The 20,422-nt window shown below is 42.9% G+C and overlaps 2 protein-coding genes across 2 annotated transcripts in view; both read left to right on the forward strand.

The window, feature by feature from the left end:
- The window catches only part of T265_04036 (hypothetical protein), a gene marked incomplete at both ends in the record, with an annotated part of 17,429 nt that extends 13,753 nt beyond the window's left edge, over nt 1–3,676 (forward strand). The window contains 2 exons of the mRNA XM_009168671.1: nt 560–673; nt 3,210–3,676. Of these exons, the coding sequence (XP_009166935.1) occupies nt 560–673; nt 3,210–3,446 (351 nt within the window). The remainder of the gene's footprint in view (nt 1–559; nt 674–3,209) is intronic.
- A 3,997-nt stretch (nt 3,677–7,673) lies between these two features.
- T265_13397 (hypothetical protein) lies at nt 7,674–12,425 on the forward strand (the record flags this gene model as incomplete). The annotated part of the gene is made up of 2 exons (XM_009168705.1): nt 7,674–7,803; nt 12,232–12,425. Coding segments are annotated over 2 exons (300 nt in total), but the record flags the coding sequence as incomplete, so codon positions are not given.
- Between the last annotated feature and the right edge of the window lie 7,997 nt (nt 12,426–20,422).

Consider the following 20,422-nt stretch of genomic DNA (forward strand, 5'->3'; position numbering starts at 1 on the left):
TATATATATATATATATATATATATATATATATTCCTGCACATGTACGTGAAGGGATACAGCCAGACAGCCGTGGGATACACCATGGAGTGTGCCCTTTCCCAATTTTTCCTCAGTTTTGCGAACTTTTTATGGTTTTGTTTTAATTTTTGGTTTAATCAGCTCTTGGTTAATTCAGACAATCATCTGATTGCTGTTAAATAGTCGGAACCTTTCGACCGAATAGTCATCGATCTTCTCAGGTGACCTGATTGGGTTGTTGAAGGCTCTTCGATATCTTGCTACCGGTTTTGCCCTTCCATGGGCTCATCAGTAGGGATGAGCTTCTGTCAACTGCGTTTTAGTTGAGTTGGGGCGACTCGCTAGCTAAATGCGTACCCAACATCTTTTCTCACCATGTGGCAAGATGAACTCGGTTGTTGTTGTGATGCGAACTGTACAGTCTAATTCGATAATTTGCTTACATATTGCCACCGATGAGGCGTTTTGCGTAATTTGGCGCATCAGGAAGATGACCTACTATTGCGTCGAAAATTTCCCACCCGTTCCATTTTCTCCAGGCTGCAAGTGCTATTGACCGTGTCCGAGAGTTTTCCCGAGCCCAGTTCCCACGAGTGTTCCACCATGAGGGAAGCAGGCCTAAACGACCCAGAATGTATGGACGCCGGTCTGAGGTCAGTTCCCATCAAATCTAAATTTTATGGTGAAAGTGCTACTTTTTAAATACATTTCTTCCGGTTAGAATCAGATCTAGTCACTTCCACGCAATATCGCTTTCAAGTACACTGGCTTGCTCTTGTAAAAAAAATTAAACAGTTTAGTGGAATTCAATCTATCAACGCGCCAAATTACATTGGTTCCAGCTATCTGAGTTTTGATGGGCCAATAAGGAGACGTGGACTGAGCTCTCTTCCCAACCCAACTCCCCCACTTAAAAGTCCACTGACAGACCTGTATTTACGCACCGATTTTTCACCTTCCTCCTCTCATGCGCGACAACCTCCCTACCTCCCGAAATCATCGATGAGCGAAATTGTGGCAGCTATAACCACTACGACAAATACCCGGTTCTTACAGCTGATGATGATGAGTAGAGGATATTTGAGCCGAAATTGTAAGTATTTGCTCATACCAGACAATAGACTGCCTAAGTCTTCATCAGGTCTGTCTACATCGAACTATTTTAAGCTATGGCTTATTGTTCATCCCTGGTGTTGAGGAACAGGTGCATGTCAGCATGAAAACGCTACGCGGTCAATCTTCAAAACTGTATTCTACGGTGTTGGATGCTTTTTTTTATTCGCCACATGTCCTCCTCAAGACACTTACAGTTCTCAGCTGTACTCGTCACAAGAACCTAACCGGTACTGAGGGCACATTGGCATTCGGCCCGAGTCGAATCAAAACAATCGAAGCCAAGTTCTGCGCTACATTAATAGAATGCATTATCGTATAGCAATAAAAACGACCCCATAACGTCGATAGTCTGTGTCGAATGGTCTTCTAAGTGGCACGACAACAATGGTGGACACGGTAAGAGAGGATGTCCAGTACTTCGTGAAAATAACGAACCAAAAAAGGGACGAAGACATACGGAATAATAAGCTCATTCGATGCATGAAGTGAGACAGCGTAACAATCTTCCTTGCCCCCTCCTCGCTCAGGGTGGGTTGATGTCACGTTGGAACTCATGCCTCGGTGGGTTTGTGAACCCGATTGAAGAATTTTCCGTGTTGAAACCAACTAAGTGTTTATCCTGTAAGAGCAAGGATCTGTGACACGGAGGGTAAAGAGAACCGATGAGGATAGGGAAGATGGCCAGAGTGGTGTTTCACCACTGGTCTCATAACTTGTTAGTTGCTACCTGATAGCTAAAAGTGTTGAAGTGACTTAGTCGGGTTGACTAATGCAAAGATAACGGCAGCTGGTCAGTACGACCATGTCACCCCTCGTTCTTTAACAATCAGCTTTGGTGGTATGGCTGTTGATAACTCGCTTCCCACACCTTATTAAAGTTCTTTTGGGCTTTTCTCTCTTCTTGTCGTGTATGCATTAACTTCGGCCGAAATTTCAATAAGTGATTATTAAGGCGCATAATCGTATGATGAAGTGTTGAAATAAACCACTCTTTTTCTACAAATTGCAATGAGATTAATGAACACTGCGATGACATTGTTTTTCCCACTTCCAACCACAGTGTACAAGGTATCCTGAACAAATTTGAACAACATTTCGTCGTTCAAAATATTTGCTTAGAAAACAGGAAAACACATGAAACAAAGTGTTTGTTCACTGTGCCGGTGCCGTGTCCCAATGCTAATTCCTACCTGTGTTGCTTTTAGCCTATTTCACCGCGATCTTTGTTACGTTCACTCTCCCAATGTCTACATAAGTCAGGAACTGGTCATTAATTTTATGGAATGAATTTCAGTTGTTAAGATGGGTTTATGAATAAATGGTACAGGAAATACTAAACAAGTTCGGAATTGCCAGAGCCCCATCGGTGGATCTCAAGTATGCACTTTTATGGAGTTTGATGACCTTGAAAAATGACTCTTAATTTGGTTGTTTATCCCGACAGCGACCTTAAAATCCGCAACAGCCCCTGACAAATGTGATTCGTTGTTCACCGTCTTGATGACTGAGCGGTTATTTTCCAGTGAAGTTCGTTCAGAAATTAAGATGGTCTTTTTCACTTTTTATTTAATTCCTTGATGTGAATGAATTTGGTAGCTTCAACTTCCTTATACAAAGAATGACTGACAGCTGAGGTAAAGAGCAGATTTTCTCGTTACCGAAGTCTGTGCCAGTTTTTGTGCCCGTCACAACTAGCTCGAGATAACTCGATGAATAAAGTGCGAACTGGAGGGTCCGTGGTTCGAACTCCACTTCAGCAGCTTGACTGCTCCCATCTAGGCTTGGGCAACCTCGTAGCACCTCAGCCTTCATGATTCCTTCCTTCGGGTCGCATGGGAGCTAGCCAGATCCTAACCCTCTGACTGCCGGAAACTGTTGACTCGAATTAAATCCTGTGTCATTGAGTCAAGATGGCCGTAGAGGTAAACTGGTGATTAACCGACGTAGTAACTGATTGGTAGCACAAGAATAACAGAATCACGGTTTACTTCACTGAATATTCTGTTGAACATTGGTGGACATTTATCCTCATTATGTAGCTCATTCACGTGTTGCTCATTCTTTTCTCTACAGGGCTACGGTCATGCATACGACTCTTGTGAGTGCACTAGTTTGGACACTGGTTTTTCGGGTACCTCCCCTCAAAAGGATTTGACAGAGACATGTATGTCAGGCTGGGAAGGTTCGGCTATTGTACGCCATGGATCTCTGATTCAGTTTGGTTGTTATAAATTCGTCATGAGCCTGGTGGATATTGCCCCGACCGACCGACCGAATCCACCTTCCGAGCTCCCAGTTACTGTTGCCTGACTTCGCTCCTAATTAATCATCCAAGATTTATAATAAGTAACTTCCGCATTTGTTCCTCTATTTCCTATGACTTATTTTTACCAACGCCTGGTTCTGTCCGTCTGTCGGTGCAAGGACGCTGTTTCATCTGGTCACCTACTCAAGTATCATTCCTTTTGATACTGGACCATGTACAGTTATTGTGGTGTATGTACCCATTTGTTGATTCCTGTTCAAAAACTATAAAAATTAAACTACTCTGTATATTATCTACCTTTTACCTCCCTACTGGATCACATTTAACTTTGAGCTTGTTTGAACGTAGCTTAACCGTGGTTGCCGGTACTGAGTAATCTCTCAAAGGAATGGGCATGGGCCACCCGGCCTTTTCTGAGGAAGTTCTGTCTTCGGAGTTGTCGAGGAGCAGAAACCGGATTACCCGGACCCTTTTTCTAGTTGTGCTTCATGGACGATTCTAGAGCCAGTTCATCTTTTCTCCGGAACAAGTCGTTATCTCGTCCTGTGCCGGTACCCCTTTAGGCCTAATTAAACGGGATGTAAACTTCGCAAATGCGATGTTAGAATACGATACATTCGAACACCGGCCAACTTGTTCCAACTGCGCCCAGGTTACATCAGTATTCTAGACGTAAACCGCCTCGATAGCGTGATGTCAGCATAAATATCACCAATAGGTCAGTGGCCTGGGGCGATCGAAGCTTGAAGATCGCTTTGAACAGTTATCACGTGAAAGGTCCCCTTATGAATTCGAGATAACACACTGGACCGCAATTTCCCTTATTTTTGTGAGTGCCGATCTGTAGCCCATGCTAACTTGTCCCTACCAAATGCGGAGGGGACAAGTGCGTATTAGTGCCATTCGCTGTCTATACTACCTTGGGTTGGTAGGTTATGGGTCGTGATGTGGTTACAGTTGTGACCTCCCTGAAACCGAATAGGAAATGAAGTTATTCGTGCTGTGCCCCTTTCCGAGTGGTACCATTGCACATCGAATGATTGACAGTTGTTTTTCGTCATCTGATGCAAAGGGGCTGGTTGCAAAGGCCTGAGCACACAGGCACTCCTCATTTGTGTTCAGCTTCAATTGAAATGCCCATGGATTTTGAAGGTCGAGGCATTGTCCGCTCACTACGTTACGAAGATCACTAGCTCAGTCCTTCGGTGGCCCTTAAGGTTGTGAAAGGTATTGTGGCGCAGTTCAAACTTGTCTTGGTTGTTCTGTCCGGGCTAAGCTATCGAATCGATTAAACACTGAATCGTTCGCACACACTTCGTAGATTCCCTCATAGGAATGCAATAAATGCTGTTGCAGAGTGTTGCCCGTGTTGGAAACTGGATTGGTACTGCGATTCTTTTTAAGTGACAACGCGATGCGAGTATCAGGTATCAGTATCATTTCGATGAAGCCTCTTCTATATTGTTTTATTTTCGCACTTTTTACGAAGCATCAAGTACATCAATGAAGCCTCTCTATATTGTTTTATTTTCGCACTTTTTACGAAGCATCAAGTACATCAACCGTCACCGGGGATGCGAAATTGATTCTCTTTTAAGCTAATCCGTCCCACTGTTTCTGGTGATGATTCTACAATGGAAATCTCTGCGATATCAAGACACGCAGGAATTTAATCCATAGGTACTTGTCCGAACGTTTTGTTATCCTATACGGAGTAGTTCCCAGGATACTGAACGCATTGACTACCGCTTAACAGGTGACAAAGTGTGTTCTCATTTTGCTGTATAAGCCCATGGTAATGCACAACAACTGGCCTGTGTTTGTGCCTTCCGAAATAACGAACTTGTGACTGTGATAGATATGGACGATAAGCGTTAACGTGCATGATTCCAGGTTCTTCGAAGAGGGTTTACTCGAGACTGTTCAAATAGGAAAGTCACTAACAATGAATGGTACCAATCGTTCTTCATGGCTTTGTTTCCATTCTCAGGTTGTAGTAGGGTTGTGAGTAGACACGTGCCTACAGATGCGTTATAGTTCTGTCCAATCTTGCAGATTGTCCAATCGAGTAACATGATCGAATGTGTAGGACCAGCTAACGTGGCACATGAGGTTGCCTTAAGAGAAAACTGTAAATCTCGTCGGTCCGGATAACAGTGCCATAACAACTAAAAGAACTGTGTCTGCCTCCAGGTGTCACATGTCATGTTATGCCACATTTCTGTCTCCCCGTGTTTTCTAATGGAGCGGCTTTTCGTTTTAATCTGTCAGTTTTCATCCGTACATTTGTCATACCTTCAATGCAGTTTGATTGATGGTAATTAGCCGCTTCCGAGACCAACGCGATTATGGCGGATTTGGCAGTGTTCTACATACACTAAGCATGCATATCAGTATGGGACCGTGCATTTACGACCCCCAAGAATCAATGAGATGCTGTAAATTATATCGCAACCAGATCAAAGCCTGTAGGACTATAGGCCTCTTGTTTTTAACTGCTCGCAATCCTCTATTCTAGCAATATTACCACAGTCTTGTACTACAATTTCAAGGAGCTGGTTGTCAATGCGTCGAACTATTGGTAGCTGGGGTGTGTGTACTGGTGATCAGTGAGCGGTTGAGGACTGCACTGACGATGTCTCCTCGAGTGGTGACTAAACGTTTGCAAACTGATTACCAAGCTCGGCGAACAGAGCATCACCAACTTACCAACCATCAAGGAGCTGACTGTTGGTCCGTTCGCCGAGCTTGGTAATCAGCCTACACGCTAGCTTCCACCATTTCCGTCTGTAGAGTCGTCACATTCCCAAACCTCTTCAAAACAGGTTACTGCAGGTGAGTCGAGTCGAAGTTGGTTGCAGTGCTCGTAACGCCGTCGAACATTTCGTAGTTGTTCTGCAGTTCATTTGGACACGGCTGTGTGAATGTGAATGTGAACGTCACATTCTCATGGAAGTTCTTCAGCAAAACTATCCAGGTAGGAATAGCTCGTTTTTACACCTTGATGCTCACTAACCGGCAAATGCATAACGGTTCGTTGACGTGTCTGTCATCCTCTCCCTCTGTCATCACCCCTCTTGGTGCATGGCTTTGTGTGTATCTATGGTCAGTTTAATTTCGGGTGTTCATTTCTAGATAAATTCAGGTAGTTACTCTCTAGGACATAGTTATTAGTCAGTCAACCTATCTACAAAACTTTACTATCTAATTCTTGCCAGTGTGTTATCGTAATAGGATTGGGCGCATATTGTCACGAACCTCACAATTAGCAATTCAGCGTCTGTGTTCGGATAACCGAAGTATTGCAACTCCTCACCTTTCAACCGCGTGCGATAGTTGCAGGCCCAGTAAGCTTATTTTAACTGAGGTACTTGGGGTTGTGGTGGTGTAAAGCGCGGTCGAACGGCAGACATACTTATCAGTGTGACACATGTATATGTGGAATGTGAAAAGCGATGGATCTACAGCAATCAACTGAAAACTAACTTTGGAGTTTATATGAAATGTTAGAGTAACTTTATGCTATTTCTTCGCCGAATTTCAGGATACAACGTGCAATGTGCCATATACCCATCCCCTGAGTGATCACACACTTGACAGGGCACACAGATAATTATGCTCTTGATTGGAACGTCGCGATAGTTTTCGGAAAAGTTTGGGAAACAACTGGTCTACTGATTTTTCGAATCAACTGCGGGGTAGCGCGCGAATGTGCGTCGGTGTTCGTGGGTGGATAAGTTATATTTGCCTACAGGGATGATGGATGTATTCGACGAAATATGTCCGGATGAAATCTTTCTGGAATGATTTCATTAACAATCTCTCTATGCAGGGAATCAAGATAAGCTCGGTCTCACTACAAGCTCTATATTAAAGTGCAATCCTAAGTTTCCGAGTGTCGTACCTGACCAGATCACAGTTGTCTCGTTTGTTAAACTGATTTGTAAGTTCGTATTTATGGGCCAGGAGCGTTAAGGAAGTTCTGAGGCTCTTCGCATTCGGAGCACACGAACATGAGGAAGGTTCTTCGATTGGCTCAAGGACACTGAAACAGAGTGCTAATTCGGTCGAAGGCTAACTCGCATAGACTCAGAGCGTATAAAAGCAATGTTAATTGATGCCACAGTGAGCAATCTGGTCGGTCTAGATGAATGGATCCCTAACAGGCGTAGCACAGTAGCCGTATCATACATCCGGACATCGTTTTCGTGATAGATGAACATCGCGTAACTAAACTTGAAAGCACTGAACTTGAGTTTCACTCTTATTAGAGCTCATCAACAGTGCATATCCAATGGCCGTCCCTGGGTTTGAAGTCCCCGCATCTGACGTGCGAGGGAAGCATATTACCACTACTCCACTAGTGCACTCTGGACTCGTCCGAAATTTTACGTCTGACGAGTGAGCATGTTCGCGCTTAAGTGATGTGTGCGAAACGCCAGGCGCCTCGAACAACGACTCAGTAACCACACCTTGGTTATGTTCATCTGTTTGTTGCCTTTCTACGAAGAGAGAATTAAACCGGACACTAAGGTGGCGATGGTTTGATCAGTACTGCTCTGTCGACTAAGACATTGGTTCTTTCGCACTTAAACGATCTTCAAATTGTCCTATAATCAGACGCAAACCTTTAAAATGCCTAGAGCATAATTCCCAGTAAACAGCTGAAAGAGGAACTGAAGAGGGGAGTTGTGAATTTATTCTTGAGTTTGAAAGCATTACTCCTTATAATTTAATGTGAAGTACGCTTAAACCCTAGCTGTCGACATTATGCGCTGCTGTAGAATATCTACTTACTCTTTGGAAAGATACCCTTTCGGGTCTGCTACTAAACGATGCTGGAGTGCCACAGGTATCCCTGGTTTTATCCTATTTAGTTGGACACCGAGGCCTCTAAATTGCATGAATTTGGTAGTTGATCGAGTGGCTTTTTGAGCTATTCACAGAGATTGGCAATTGAATGGCAGACGTTTCGTCACCAGTTCAGTTGACGTTATCAGTGCGCGGTTGATGACCATGCTTCCTCGATGGTGACGAAGTGTCTGCTAGTCAGTTTTCAAGCCCCGGCGAAAAGATCAGTAGCCAGCTAATCAGTATTTTGGGCATGTGCGTTTAAAATTTCAACCTGAAACCAGCTTTAAAACCTATGGCAAGAGCACAATAGTACGGTACATAGTCGGTTGCAAGTTGTGATCTCCAGTAAGGGCCACAAATTACTCCAAACACGGATGGGTGGAATTGAAATAAATGCTACTTCATGGTGCAACGTAAATCCGAAGACCAAATATTGTGGATTGGTCTATAGTAACACCCTCACAGCGGATCGGAATTTCGATATCACAAAACTGCACTTACGCAGCTACCGACGCTCTACTTATGACTTTTTTTCACGTGGTTTCGTAGTCTTCATGAATATTTTGCACTACTTAAGCTTTCTCAGTAGTGGTAATTTGGCCGTAGACGAGCATTTAACAGATTCTCGTCCGATTCACCCACTGCCCTTGGGGACCGATGTAAAGGATTGGATACATGGCTTTGCCGCTTAATGTACACTGCAATAAAAACGTTCACGGTATAAATTCCCGCAAGGGTTCAGGTCGGGCATTACAAACAATTCGCAGAGTGATTCTATCAACCGGTAACTCAACAAGCCATCAAACACCAAGATGACCGGTAGCGGAAATAATTTTTCACATTCTGGGTCAAGCTGGACACACGGTCCATGTTTGGTACGCATAAATGCAGAACTGGTTCATCATTCTGCCATTTCAAAGGAACGCATTAAACGGCACTAACCGAGGCCAGGTGTCAAAGTTGAATGGCCGAAGCCAGAATCAATTTAACTTGCGTAAAAAGGCGATTAATTAGGCATGAAAAGATTCATCCAGTTGCATTCATCCCACGGTCCACCATAGCCATCATTTATCAACTGAAAGCCTTTCGTCCTTACACGCCAGCGGATACACTAAATACTCTTTTAAGCTGGCAGAAACTCAGTTGGTTTTGAGCTGCATCGTTTCATTGTTTATGCTCTACTTTTCGCGAGATTTGATACCAGACGCGAAAAGTCTGCATTACAGCTCCAACACAGGCCTTCCAGTCAGTGCATTCGATTTCGGTAGTATATCCCTATGAAGAGCGAAGGAAAGCTGATAGTTACATCTCAAGGAAGCACAAGAAAGCCGCCTTGAACACCGTGACGTAAAGTGGAGTTTGGTGCAATCAGAAAGCGATATGCCGAAGCTCTGAAATTGCGTGTGAAGAAAGCTGTCAGGTGAATCAACATGTTTTACAAGGACGTTTGTAAAAGTAAGAAAATATCTATCTTCAGATGGTCCTCCTGATAGGATGCGACCATCTCCACTGATTACCACAGCTAAAAGGTCGATTCACTGCAGACAGCGCTATTGATGGTCATCCTTGGACAAACACTACGACTTCGTATTGCGGCCATGTTTCGATCATGTTTCCGCCCACATCACTGTTGACAAATCCAACCAGGGAAGATACCAAGATCACTAGGGCTTCGACCTAGACCTTCGAAAATGACAGAAGCGACGCAGCAAGTTGGCAGGGCAGACAAGGAAGCGTAGTACATCATTCCTGGGTAGGGCTTAGTTCACAACACAGCAGTAGGCTAACGGTCTAAAGATGTAGTTACCGATTCACCGACAAGGCATCAGAGTTCCAATAGGGCTTTCGTTGGGGTGCGAATCCTAGCTCGTTTATATCTGTATAGCTTGCACCGCACTGTGTTTTAAGTATGTGGACTTTTGTGTGGGAGTTACTGGATATTACTGGAGTTTGCTGTGCAGAGTAAAAAGATAAACACATCACCGATTAGACGTCTGCATTCCCAAGTTTAGCGTAACTCGAATAGGGGCTTCATAAACTGTATACCTCTAATGATTCTTATTAAAACTGGAAAAGCTATGCATTGCTTCTCAATTTTTCAGTCCAGTAGCCTTTGAACTAAAAATGCCCCTCTACTCAACACAGCCTAGCCAGTAACACGGCAAAAACACCACATTGTGAACCTCATGCATAGGGTAATTGTACACCCCTGAAACAGTTAAATTGAGAGCAGATGTTACGGGGAGACACTAGGCTATCAGATTATTATTATCATTATTAAAGTGACGGAGATTCAATGCGAGGATGCTGCGCAGCAGAGTGACTAATGAGTTCCTCCCGACAAAAGCCACAATTCGATCACTAAGTTCGTCTGCTCACGTTACTGCGCTATTTCAAATGTACTTGAATTCATTATTCTATTCTTGGTTGCCAAAATTTTTTACTGCTACGCGGTTGGCTCGACTGCGTAAGTTCATTAAGGCTCCCAATAGAATACCCCCGTATTCGAATTATGGATGTGACAATACTGTGAATCTGCGCCGCGAACACGTGTTCGATAAAATAATTGAGCATTTTAGGGAGATTAAGTTTTTAATCAACTTGGTAATTTCCTCAGTGCGTTCGGCGTTCCATGGAATCAGAAGTTAATTTATTCCGGGCGTAACCAGCACATGTTGTGATATTAATAGAGAAATAAAAGTGTTGGTGAAAATATCTTCATCTTGGTGAATTTGAGCCTTAAAAGACAGAACTGACATCGAGTGGTTAGAACTCGAAAGCAGTCTTCGGATCAGATTAATGAACCAAAATCGCCGCAGCGAAATTTATGGATAGTCGGAGTGCACCTGTTCATCTCGTTCCAAGAGCCATTTCACGATTTGCCTGGCTGGGGGGAATTAACTGCTAATACCTGTGCGTTCGTTTTTGTCACGTTTTTTGCCAAGTACTTCCGTGGTCAGGGCGTGACGTCTACTTTTTCACATGCTAGGAAGCCCATAATGTTTAGACATTGACGCCAAGCTGTAATTTTCACCTCACACAGAAGTGGAAACTCATTTGCATTATCGAGCACACTTGTTGAAAGTAGCTCTGCTTTAGGATGTTTTCGCTTAGAATCGACTGACAAGTGGAAAACTCCCGGAAGCATTGGCGACTTAGGTAGCATGATAATTCATATTATTGATTGGGTTCTGCTGAATGCATGGACGGCACTATCCGTATTACGGTTTGGATAAATGACGCACCACTTACGCCGGTGGATGAGTTGTATTACGTGTCCGAAATCAGGGTTGAGCAACACATCGAGGAAACGTTCTGGTCAAAAGAGAAACTGGTCTCAACGATTTTGCATCTGATTATAGTACTTGAATTAACCTTGGTGGATGTGCATTACTTAGCTATAGTAGGACCAGACGACCATTCAATAAGTCTCAATTAAATTGAAGAAAACTTTTTGTTGATAGTTGATGGACATTTGTAGACACAACGATTGGCTCATTTATTTTACCAAAGAATGCAGTCGAGTCAGGAGCCACCAAACCAACTTATCGTCCCGAGGACTTGCCCGTCACAAGAGCGGCGGGTGGCAGTACGAAACGATGTGGATGTTTAGACTACATCGGATTTTACGTCTGTATACGGATTGTAGAAAAGTCTATATTTGTAGAGTTATGTATGGCCATCGAATTTTCTGCATCACAGTACTACTACTACAAATATCCACAATAGTGTTTTCTTAATTTTGTCCACCACCGCCGGTGAAGACACCATATCCACATACAGTTTTGAGGTCCAGAAAAGGATATTGCTTTAAGTACATCACAGCATCAAACTAACCACTATCTAGCAAACTTTGTGCTACTTATGATTAAGAAATGTGTGTGTTGGACGTGATGAGTTTTTCCAGGGAACAAAAGAGAAGTATCCAAATTAGCGAACAGGGAACATACGGCCGCTAGCTAACTAATGCCTCAGAGCGTTCACGCTTACGTCGCATCCGTATGAACAGACCTCCTGTCCTTCTTGTGATTCCACACCAAAGAGGGGAAGCAGTGATTCGGATTTCGCTCTTATTAAAGGTCATCTGCAGTGCGTACCCTTGAATGTACCGGGAGCTAAATTCCGAACATCTGACACTACAACTCCGCCAGCATACGCTAGGCGCACCTGAAATATCACGTCCGAACAGGCGGACATGCTCACACTTGAGCGATACGATTGGTTTGCCCGACTGTTCGCACGACGGCGCAGTAGCTGTCGTGGTTGTGTCAATCGATTGACCCGCCTGTCGGGACTCCTCAGTCGGGTGGCCTGAAATCTGTCAGACAATTTTTGATTAGCTGTAGATGATTGTGTTGACAAGGTGGCCCCGCTTGCCAGATGTAGGGAGTTCAAACCCTGGCAGAGCCAAGGAAATGCCCAGCTGATGAACTCCAGTTAGAGTGAAACTCAAGTCCAGTGCTTCCCCACTATGGCGCGGATTCGCCAGAATAGTCGTGCCAGGACAGGAGCAGGACTGTTCAAATGGGAGGGATGTAAGCGTGAATTCCACACATCCCAAAACCACCTGCCGCTTCATAGAGTTTTAAGAATCTTGCAACAATCGGTCGGTTTCTCATGCAACCTACCTAGTGCTGTTAATTACTGCGTACTAGCTGTGCATTTCGGTAGTTTCTGTCACAAGGATAACCCTTTGAAGATGTATTTTTGCCGCAGAAACTTACTCATCGGCTTTCATCCTAATCCCCCGAACACGACCAGCACAACTACTCTGACGTGACTTGTCTGGTAGATTAGTCCATCCTGCAATCATGATATTTTTTGTCAAATGTCACAGAGTTGTGATGTGGACCACTGATTGCGAAGTTAGCTCGAGGATGGAGCAGTCCATAGGGACTAGAGGTCGTGCAAATCATGTTCACTAATGGCTCACTAATATGGCAGCTCAGTAAATCCGTTGTGCTTTTAACATTTATTGCTTGAAGCGATGCTTGCTGACAAATGCATGACAGTAGAGTAGAGCATATCCACTGAGGTCTCACCTCTTCATGAAAAAATCTGCCAACTAAGGGACCGAAAGTACCTCCCCCTTAGTTCTGGAAAGTGCCTCTGATGGAAACAAAGTGCTACTCCACTAGAAATTTAGTGTCAAGGAAAGTATCGCTCTTCGAAGCGTTTTCTCGAATTGGTGGCACTGATTCCCGTTCCTGCTCCGGAAACAGAAGCTGCTTTGTGATGATCAAGCCGATGGACGTCATATTTCTTGGTCATGTTGGTATTCTAGTGTGTCTCCGTTGCTCGTGTACTAGGCTGTTGAATAGCTTGAACATTCATTCTGACCGACGGGAATTAACACTTTGATAAACGCCGGCGGAAACATCTCCAGTTAGGGCATATTTCATTAGTTAAGCGCCAAAGGGTGTCAAAAATTGTTCGTGTTGTACGCTCTTTTGGGGAGGAAACAACTCAATCGATGAGGTACGCAGATATTCTGTGAAGGTTTTGTATCCTATCTGATAGGTTCTACTCGAATTATTGCAAACCAAACACCCGATATAGTCAGCCAATTTCTGTCAGTTACCAAGCTGGGCGGAATTTTCAATCGCCGGCTCGAAAAGGGTGTTGGTTTTCTGTACCCAATTTAGAGTGATTCACAGTGAGAAGTGATCAACGGGTGTGACGAGGGTTATGAAAGTGACCACGGAAATTCTTAGTGCTGGCAGTTCGACTCGGTTTCCAGACTGGGGTCCGCGTGATCCTCCATCTACATGGCTGGACACACTGGAGGATATGGTAGCTAAGTTATATCAACGGGATTCTTGCCAATTTCTGTCTAGGTTTTTTTTTCGAATAAGTGCGTGAAAGTGCAGGCACCTCATAATAACTGTGGCAGAACAGCGTTAAGTTCCTTCCCAACTGATCTTCAACTAAATGATTGTTGTACGGCAGCGAACTGACATTGTTGGACACCGTTGCTATGCCGTCGACCACGATGATGGTACTGGGAGTAGGGGGAAAACATCTAGAAATCCGGAGATATATTGGAATCCAATGAGGCAAATTATGAGTTAGTGCTCAATGAAACTCAAGGGTGGAGAAGGCCAACAAACTTCTTAACACAGAAAATTGGTTGAGCTAGTATGTTTGCTTGAGTAAGGGGCAATATATGTGAATTCCGTAGGGCAGCGAACCATTAGTGATGTCATGCCGCTGATGATGGTGATGATGATAAACAAGAACCCTTGTATCACATTTGGGTATTTTATGTGATAACTATCCACCATCACTTCGCTGCTCTTGACAGATTGCAGTCGGTTTCAAGTAACATATGCGAGTTGATTACGTCACACATATCGATAACCTTCACTGATTGCTTGGTACGAAGAATTCGTATGTGGCTGAGCAAGACAAATAAACTTATCAAACCCGAGACCAGTGGAAATTTTAAATGCCGTTCAGCTTAAGCCAGGTAGATTCGGTGAATCCAGTTTTAAGTCAACTCCTTTTTCACTTAGAAAATTTGTGTTCAACTGCAAAAAACGTGTGCATTATGGTCAACTACTTGTGTGAAACGCAGAAAATGCGGAGTAATTTGTCCTCATTTTTAATGAACTCCGTTAATGGGAGAAACACGGTCTCGGTGACTGCATGTGTACTATTTTTGAGTGGCTCGCCACCAAACTTGTCAGACTGCTGCTACTTCCGTCTACGGCTTTTTCGCACATTACTTCTAGGCCAATTACATCCTGTTTTCATTTGTACAAAATGGACAGGTCCCCGACTGTACATGTGAGCGTTGCTCATATTTACTGGGGATATTTTGTTCAACCTTGAAGTTGTAGTTAGTTAGAATCTGGAATCATACCCTGTGCGTGGAAGCATGGTTTTCAGCGTTCTCTAGAGAATAAGCGATGTGTTTGTGTATATGTGATTCAGGGCCGTTCTTATGGTAATCAAATGGTTGTGCATATGCGTGACAAAATGTGATTGTTACTCAAGGATTACATGACAACTGTTTACAATCCAACACCAGTTCTAACCAGCATTCATCCTACACCTGGATGTTAAGATAATGCAAGACAGTGCGAGAGCGTTTGAGCAGCTTTTAGTTTATTGCTTCACGATAAGTCTGACAAATTACAGTTTACCGCAGAGCGAAGTGATGGGGCGCGGCAATCACGGCAGAAAATCGAACCTACCCTCATGAATCATGTTCTAGCGTGCTGGGTTATTGCAATGAGACATGATGGAGACTGGACCTACCTTTAACTGGTATTAATTTTGGAATGATTATGAACTGAAATGGTAGCTGAAGTGTGGATTCAAGCAACTGCATCATAAGCGTTGTTTTACCTTAATCCATTAGATGACCGATTTATGAGTTCAATTCTAGATTGAGGTGAGCGGACAGATTGGAAAGGCATAATTTTTTTAGCATTCAAACGGACTCTGACAATGAATATCAATGCTTTTTTCAAGAATAAACCAATCCTTTTGTGAACCTTCAGATGAGGCGTTCTGAAATTCATTATAAGAATAACACGATCCTGTGATGGGACACCTTACTCATAAGTTCTCTGAAAACGGTTTGACAGCTTACCAGAGGTTTTGCCCTTCTTTGGGGTCATCAGCTACAAGCGGTGCCTGACACTTAACCTGAAACTAAAATTTGCGCAATGGTAACCTTTTACAGGTTACGTTTATTTTAACTGGAGACAGTTGAACCACAGTTGAATTTCTCTTTCATCACGTTCTTCAACGTAGTGTGCACTGAAAAGGCGCAATTAGTTGAAGTATAATGTGTGGACGAAATACTCAGCTGGGATTCAACTGAGTCTCCTGTTAACAGAAACTGGATGCGCAAACGAGCAACTTTCATCACTCATGTGCAATGTGGTGTTCAAGTCTCTTGTAAGCACATACTTATTTTGCGAATGAGCGTATTTTCCCAATAAGGGAACCTTGGAAACCAAACGTCATGGATTGATGGTATATTGTTCTTTCTGCGGAGTAAATATGGGCAAGATCAAGGCGAGCGTGTGTTAGATTTTTTATTTTGAGGAAAATATCGTGCTCATTCTTTGCCTTTGGCTTCACGTAACTAATTTCCACAACAGTTCCGACCACCATCACGGTAAACAATTTATTTTGTCCGAAAACCAGGAGTTGATTGCCAGAAATTACACATGAGGATTCCTTGAACATTTGATTTGCTAACCATTTTTCAACCTGATAGTAGATACGCTCAGCTGCTTTCTATTCCAGTTTGAAAGGAGTGATCAACTAAACTGATAAAACCCACCAAATAATGACGATGAATGTTCGTAGGTGTCAGGAAGAAACGGAGGTTGAAAGGTTGATATGATAAATATGAGGGTGAGGATGGGACCTCTGTAAGTTATATGAGAAGCTGTTTGGAAAGAAAACAAGCTGGAAAACCTTGAGTTTGTTTAAAACGCGTGAGCGTTATTCCATATCCGCTAAGCTGGATAAAAAGGTTTCATCTAGCCTCTCCTGTTTTCCTCTCTCCATCTTGTCAGCATTTATGATTGGAACTCCTTTTAACCATAATTTTGTGTAAACATACTGCTGACGGGGAAAGTATGCTGGCGTGATACACTTTGGTCAAGTAATGCAGGACGTACAAACTCCAAACCATCTGAGAATGATCATAATTGCCTCATCAGACGTCATCGAATCAGATGTTCTCAAACTCGGTGTATTATTTGAATTCGTTTTTAGAGGATCGGTTGTCAAGACAAATGTTCTGAATTTGGAGATTAACAAAATGATACAAAATTCTTCACTTTACTTCAGTGAGGTGGGATTCAACATGCAATGAACCTGTGGAGACTCCAGATTATATCAAATTTGGTACGAAACTAGCAGTCAAGCATGGAGTTAGGAACTGAAGCGTAGAGAGTCATCTTCGCGTGCAACTCATTTGGCAAAGGTGGTGGCTCGTGACAACGAAAACCATACGTTCCTGAGCATGAAGTTCATCGACAGTAGTTCTCACTTCTCTTGATCACTCTTCACTTGTTTTGGTCTTTGCTCCTCTCAGGTTGATCGGATGAATTCCCAAACTTAGTAGAGAGACCGACAATTTGCATTCACAACATTACACTGGGTTTGAAGTTCCAATGTTCAAAACAGACCTTTCCACCCACATAACATCGTACTTTCTTCACATGATCGTAGTTATAGGACGCCGAAAAAATTGTGGCGCCAACGTTTTGTAACGGAAAAAAGCGTAGAATGTAAGTGGTGTTTTGTTGCTGAAAAATTTGTTGTTCAGCAATTTAATCTTCATTATCTCACTGTCATCTTCATTTTTGCATGGCATAAAATTATCCCTACTCAGACAGCTAATTTATTTCCAAGTCCATCCGTCGACTATTTTAGTGGGTGGAACCGTATGGCAACCTTCATCTTTTTCTAAGTTCCAAGAAAAAATGTTTTGTCACCCAGGGCGGATGGAGACAGGCCATTATGGGTATGTTTTACGAGAGACGAGGTGGGATGGACAACTAGTTTTGTGAAGTAAATTCTGTCTGCACCATCGGAATAACGTTATGTCACGTTTACACAATCATCCAAAGTTCTCAGACCGAAAAGCTTGTCTCTGACCGTTATTCAGTGAACTTCCTTTATCCTCTCAAAGTGATAAATATCAGCTTGAGCCTCATTAACTGCATGGGTAACTTGACATAAATTGTACTATCAAAACGACACATTATTCATTGTGTTTGACCTGATTAATTACGGAACGTGATCCGATTTATGAAACGAGATAATACGACTGCTATCTTAGACTCACAACTGGACGAGCCATTTCTCAATAATGCCTCTTAAAGCAATGGAAATTTCGCAGCTGGTGGTGCTTACCAGCTGTGGATTTCATTGACTGTACTCTATGTTGGAAACCAATGTGCAGTGCTGTGTGTGTGCAGATGGATCTGTCGCCAAAACTACTCGAACTTACGGGAATTGTCCTTATTTGGGAGTGAAAAATGGAATGCACAGCCGGCAGAACCAGTCAACTTGAAATCGGTCCGTCAGCCTTCTTAAGTCCACGATGGACTTCAGTGACAATTGGGGAATTTTGAGAAAAGGACTTGTTCCCTGCCCAATGGAGGTCACGTTAGTGAGCTGTCGCTTTAGCTGAAGGATCACTCTATTCTACACCAATAACTAGGGGTTTTCGCAGACTATAAGTTATGTTTCCTGTAGTTCTCTGATCTTTCTTCATAAATTTGCACTTCTTTTTCACTCGACTTTGATAAACAAAATTGTGTTGGGGCTCAGTTTCTACTGGCGTATGATTAACAACCATGGCTATCGCAGATAATTACATTAAAAGATGTTTGATGACTACCTAGGACTTTTTCCCTTCGCATTCTAATTTCAGTATCCCAATCCATCAAACAGGACGTTGGAACTTTGCCTTCTCAGGAGATCCTGGCCTGCTTCGATCAAAAGGACCTTACCTAAAAAGGAATATCTCTGTTTTTGGTACCTCACATTTCACTCCTGAAATTTTCAGTGTCTCCTGTGTCTTCTTCATGGACCGACTCACGATTATCAGTTCACCTGAGATTGTACAGAAACTGACAATATCCACCAATCGAAGAATTACTTACTGACAGATGTGCAGCATTTTCAATGTTTGTTTCATTTTGATAAGGACGAATTTCGCTCATTCAGGTGATGAGTTAGATGTAAAGTAGATTTGATATTACAGATCGTATGGAAGTTTGAAACTTTTTGTTGCATAATGTTGTACAGCGTGTCAAAGTTAAATCATGACGGCAGCTTACCCTCTATTTCACTGCCATTCTGAAAGGGGATTCAACAGTGAAAATGAGACTAAATGAGGACTGTTCTGCCTTCTTCAGTTCACGAATTATTGAATAATTTTACATTATCGGCTTCAGGTGGCTAGCAAACCGGATCAGATCGGTATTCAGCCTATAGGTATTGTAGCTGATACTATGCTACCTGAAGATGTTTTCTGGAATGAAAAAATAAACTCAGAATCTAGGTATATTTACGCTTTTCAGATTTGGTATGAAGTTCAGAAGTCGTAAACGATGTCCGGTTTTTGATAAGTTTCAATTAAGGATAACTTCGTCCATTCTGTTCTCTATATTCTCCCAGAGTATTGAACCTTTGAACCGGTTCAAGAAACAGGACTGTAACACCAATGCATTGGCGATGCGCAGAAGGGAAGCATCTACACAAACGGAATTTTCGTGACAAACTACTGAATTTTTTTTATTTTAGACCATTGCGTGCGCTTAGAATAGCTTGAGATTCCTTCGGATATTCCTCATATCCAGTGATGTCTCGTTTAGGGTGCAATAAATTTCGGTTCACTGGTTCCATCCAGGGCCTTTCATTCAGTGCGTTTCGTTCTCAATCCGCATGCCGTTTTTGAAGCGGTACTTGCTACTGTTGTGGCAGAGCAAGTCCCATTGTGTTCTTCAGGATTGAGCAAAATATGCAACTCGTGTATTTTGAGTAACGTCTGTGATATTACTTACATAGTGACGATGATGGTGCTTCCATTCCTTTGCTGCACTGCGTTAATAGCCAACAGAAGTTTTTCACCCATTCTTGATAGTATTCGTTCTACACCCTATTCATTGCTTCTCAGTCGGGTGAGTTAGGGCGTCGCGACTGTGGGTATCTGCCTCGGCATTAACAAAAACCGATGAAATGTGGTAGTTCATGATACAAAGCTGATGCTCACGCCATTCATTTGTAAATTCTGGTCTTCAAATATCCTGCCTCTCTCGACTTACAGTCATTGAGGGAGTGAACACTTAGTGTATCACGGTGACTCATTAGAAAGGATTATAGTACGCACGATATATTGCAGTGTTTTTATTTTTTCCTCTTTTTCAGTCAAATGAAGGATACGTTTTCTACCGATAAAAAGTCAGAGTAGATTATCAAATGTTTCCAGCATTTTTAGTACTTTCATTCCAACCGTTGCGATAAACGCTGAGCCGCTTTTATGCCGCTCAACATCGGGAAACTGAAAGTTGCCGTTAGACTTCTCCTCTCCAGTAAATGGCGCCATCGTGTAAGCAGCGTTCAAAACTCTTTGTACCTTCATCGTTGTAGTAGAGGATCCGGAGGTAAAAAATTTATCGTCGAC

Source organism: Opisthorchis viverrini, assembly GCF_000715545.1.
Source record: "Opisthorchis viverrini unplaced genomic scaffold opera_v5_63, whole genome shotgun sequence".
Lineage (NCBI taxonomy): Eukaryota > Metazoa > Platyhelminthes > Trematoda > Opisthorchiida > Opisthorchiidae > Opisthorchis > Opisthorchis viverrini.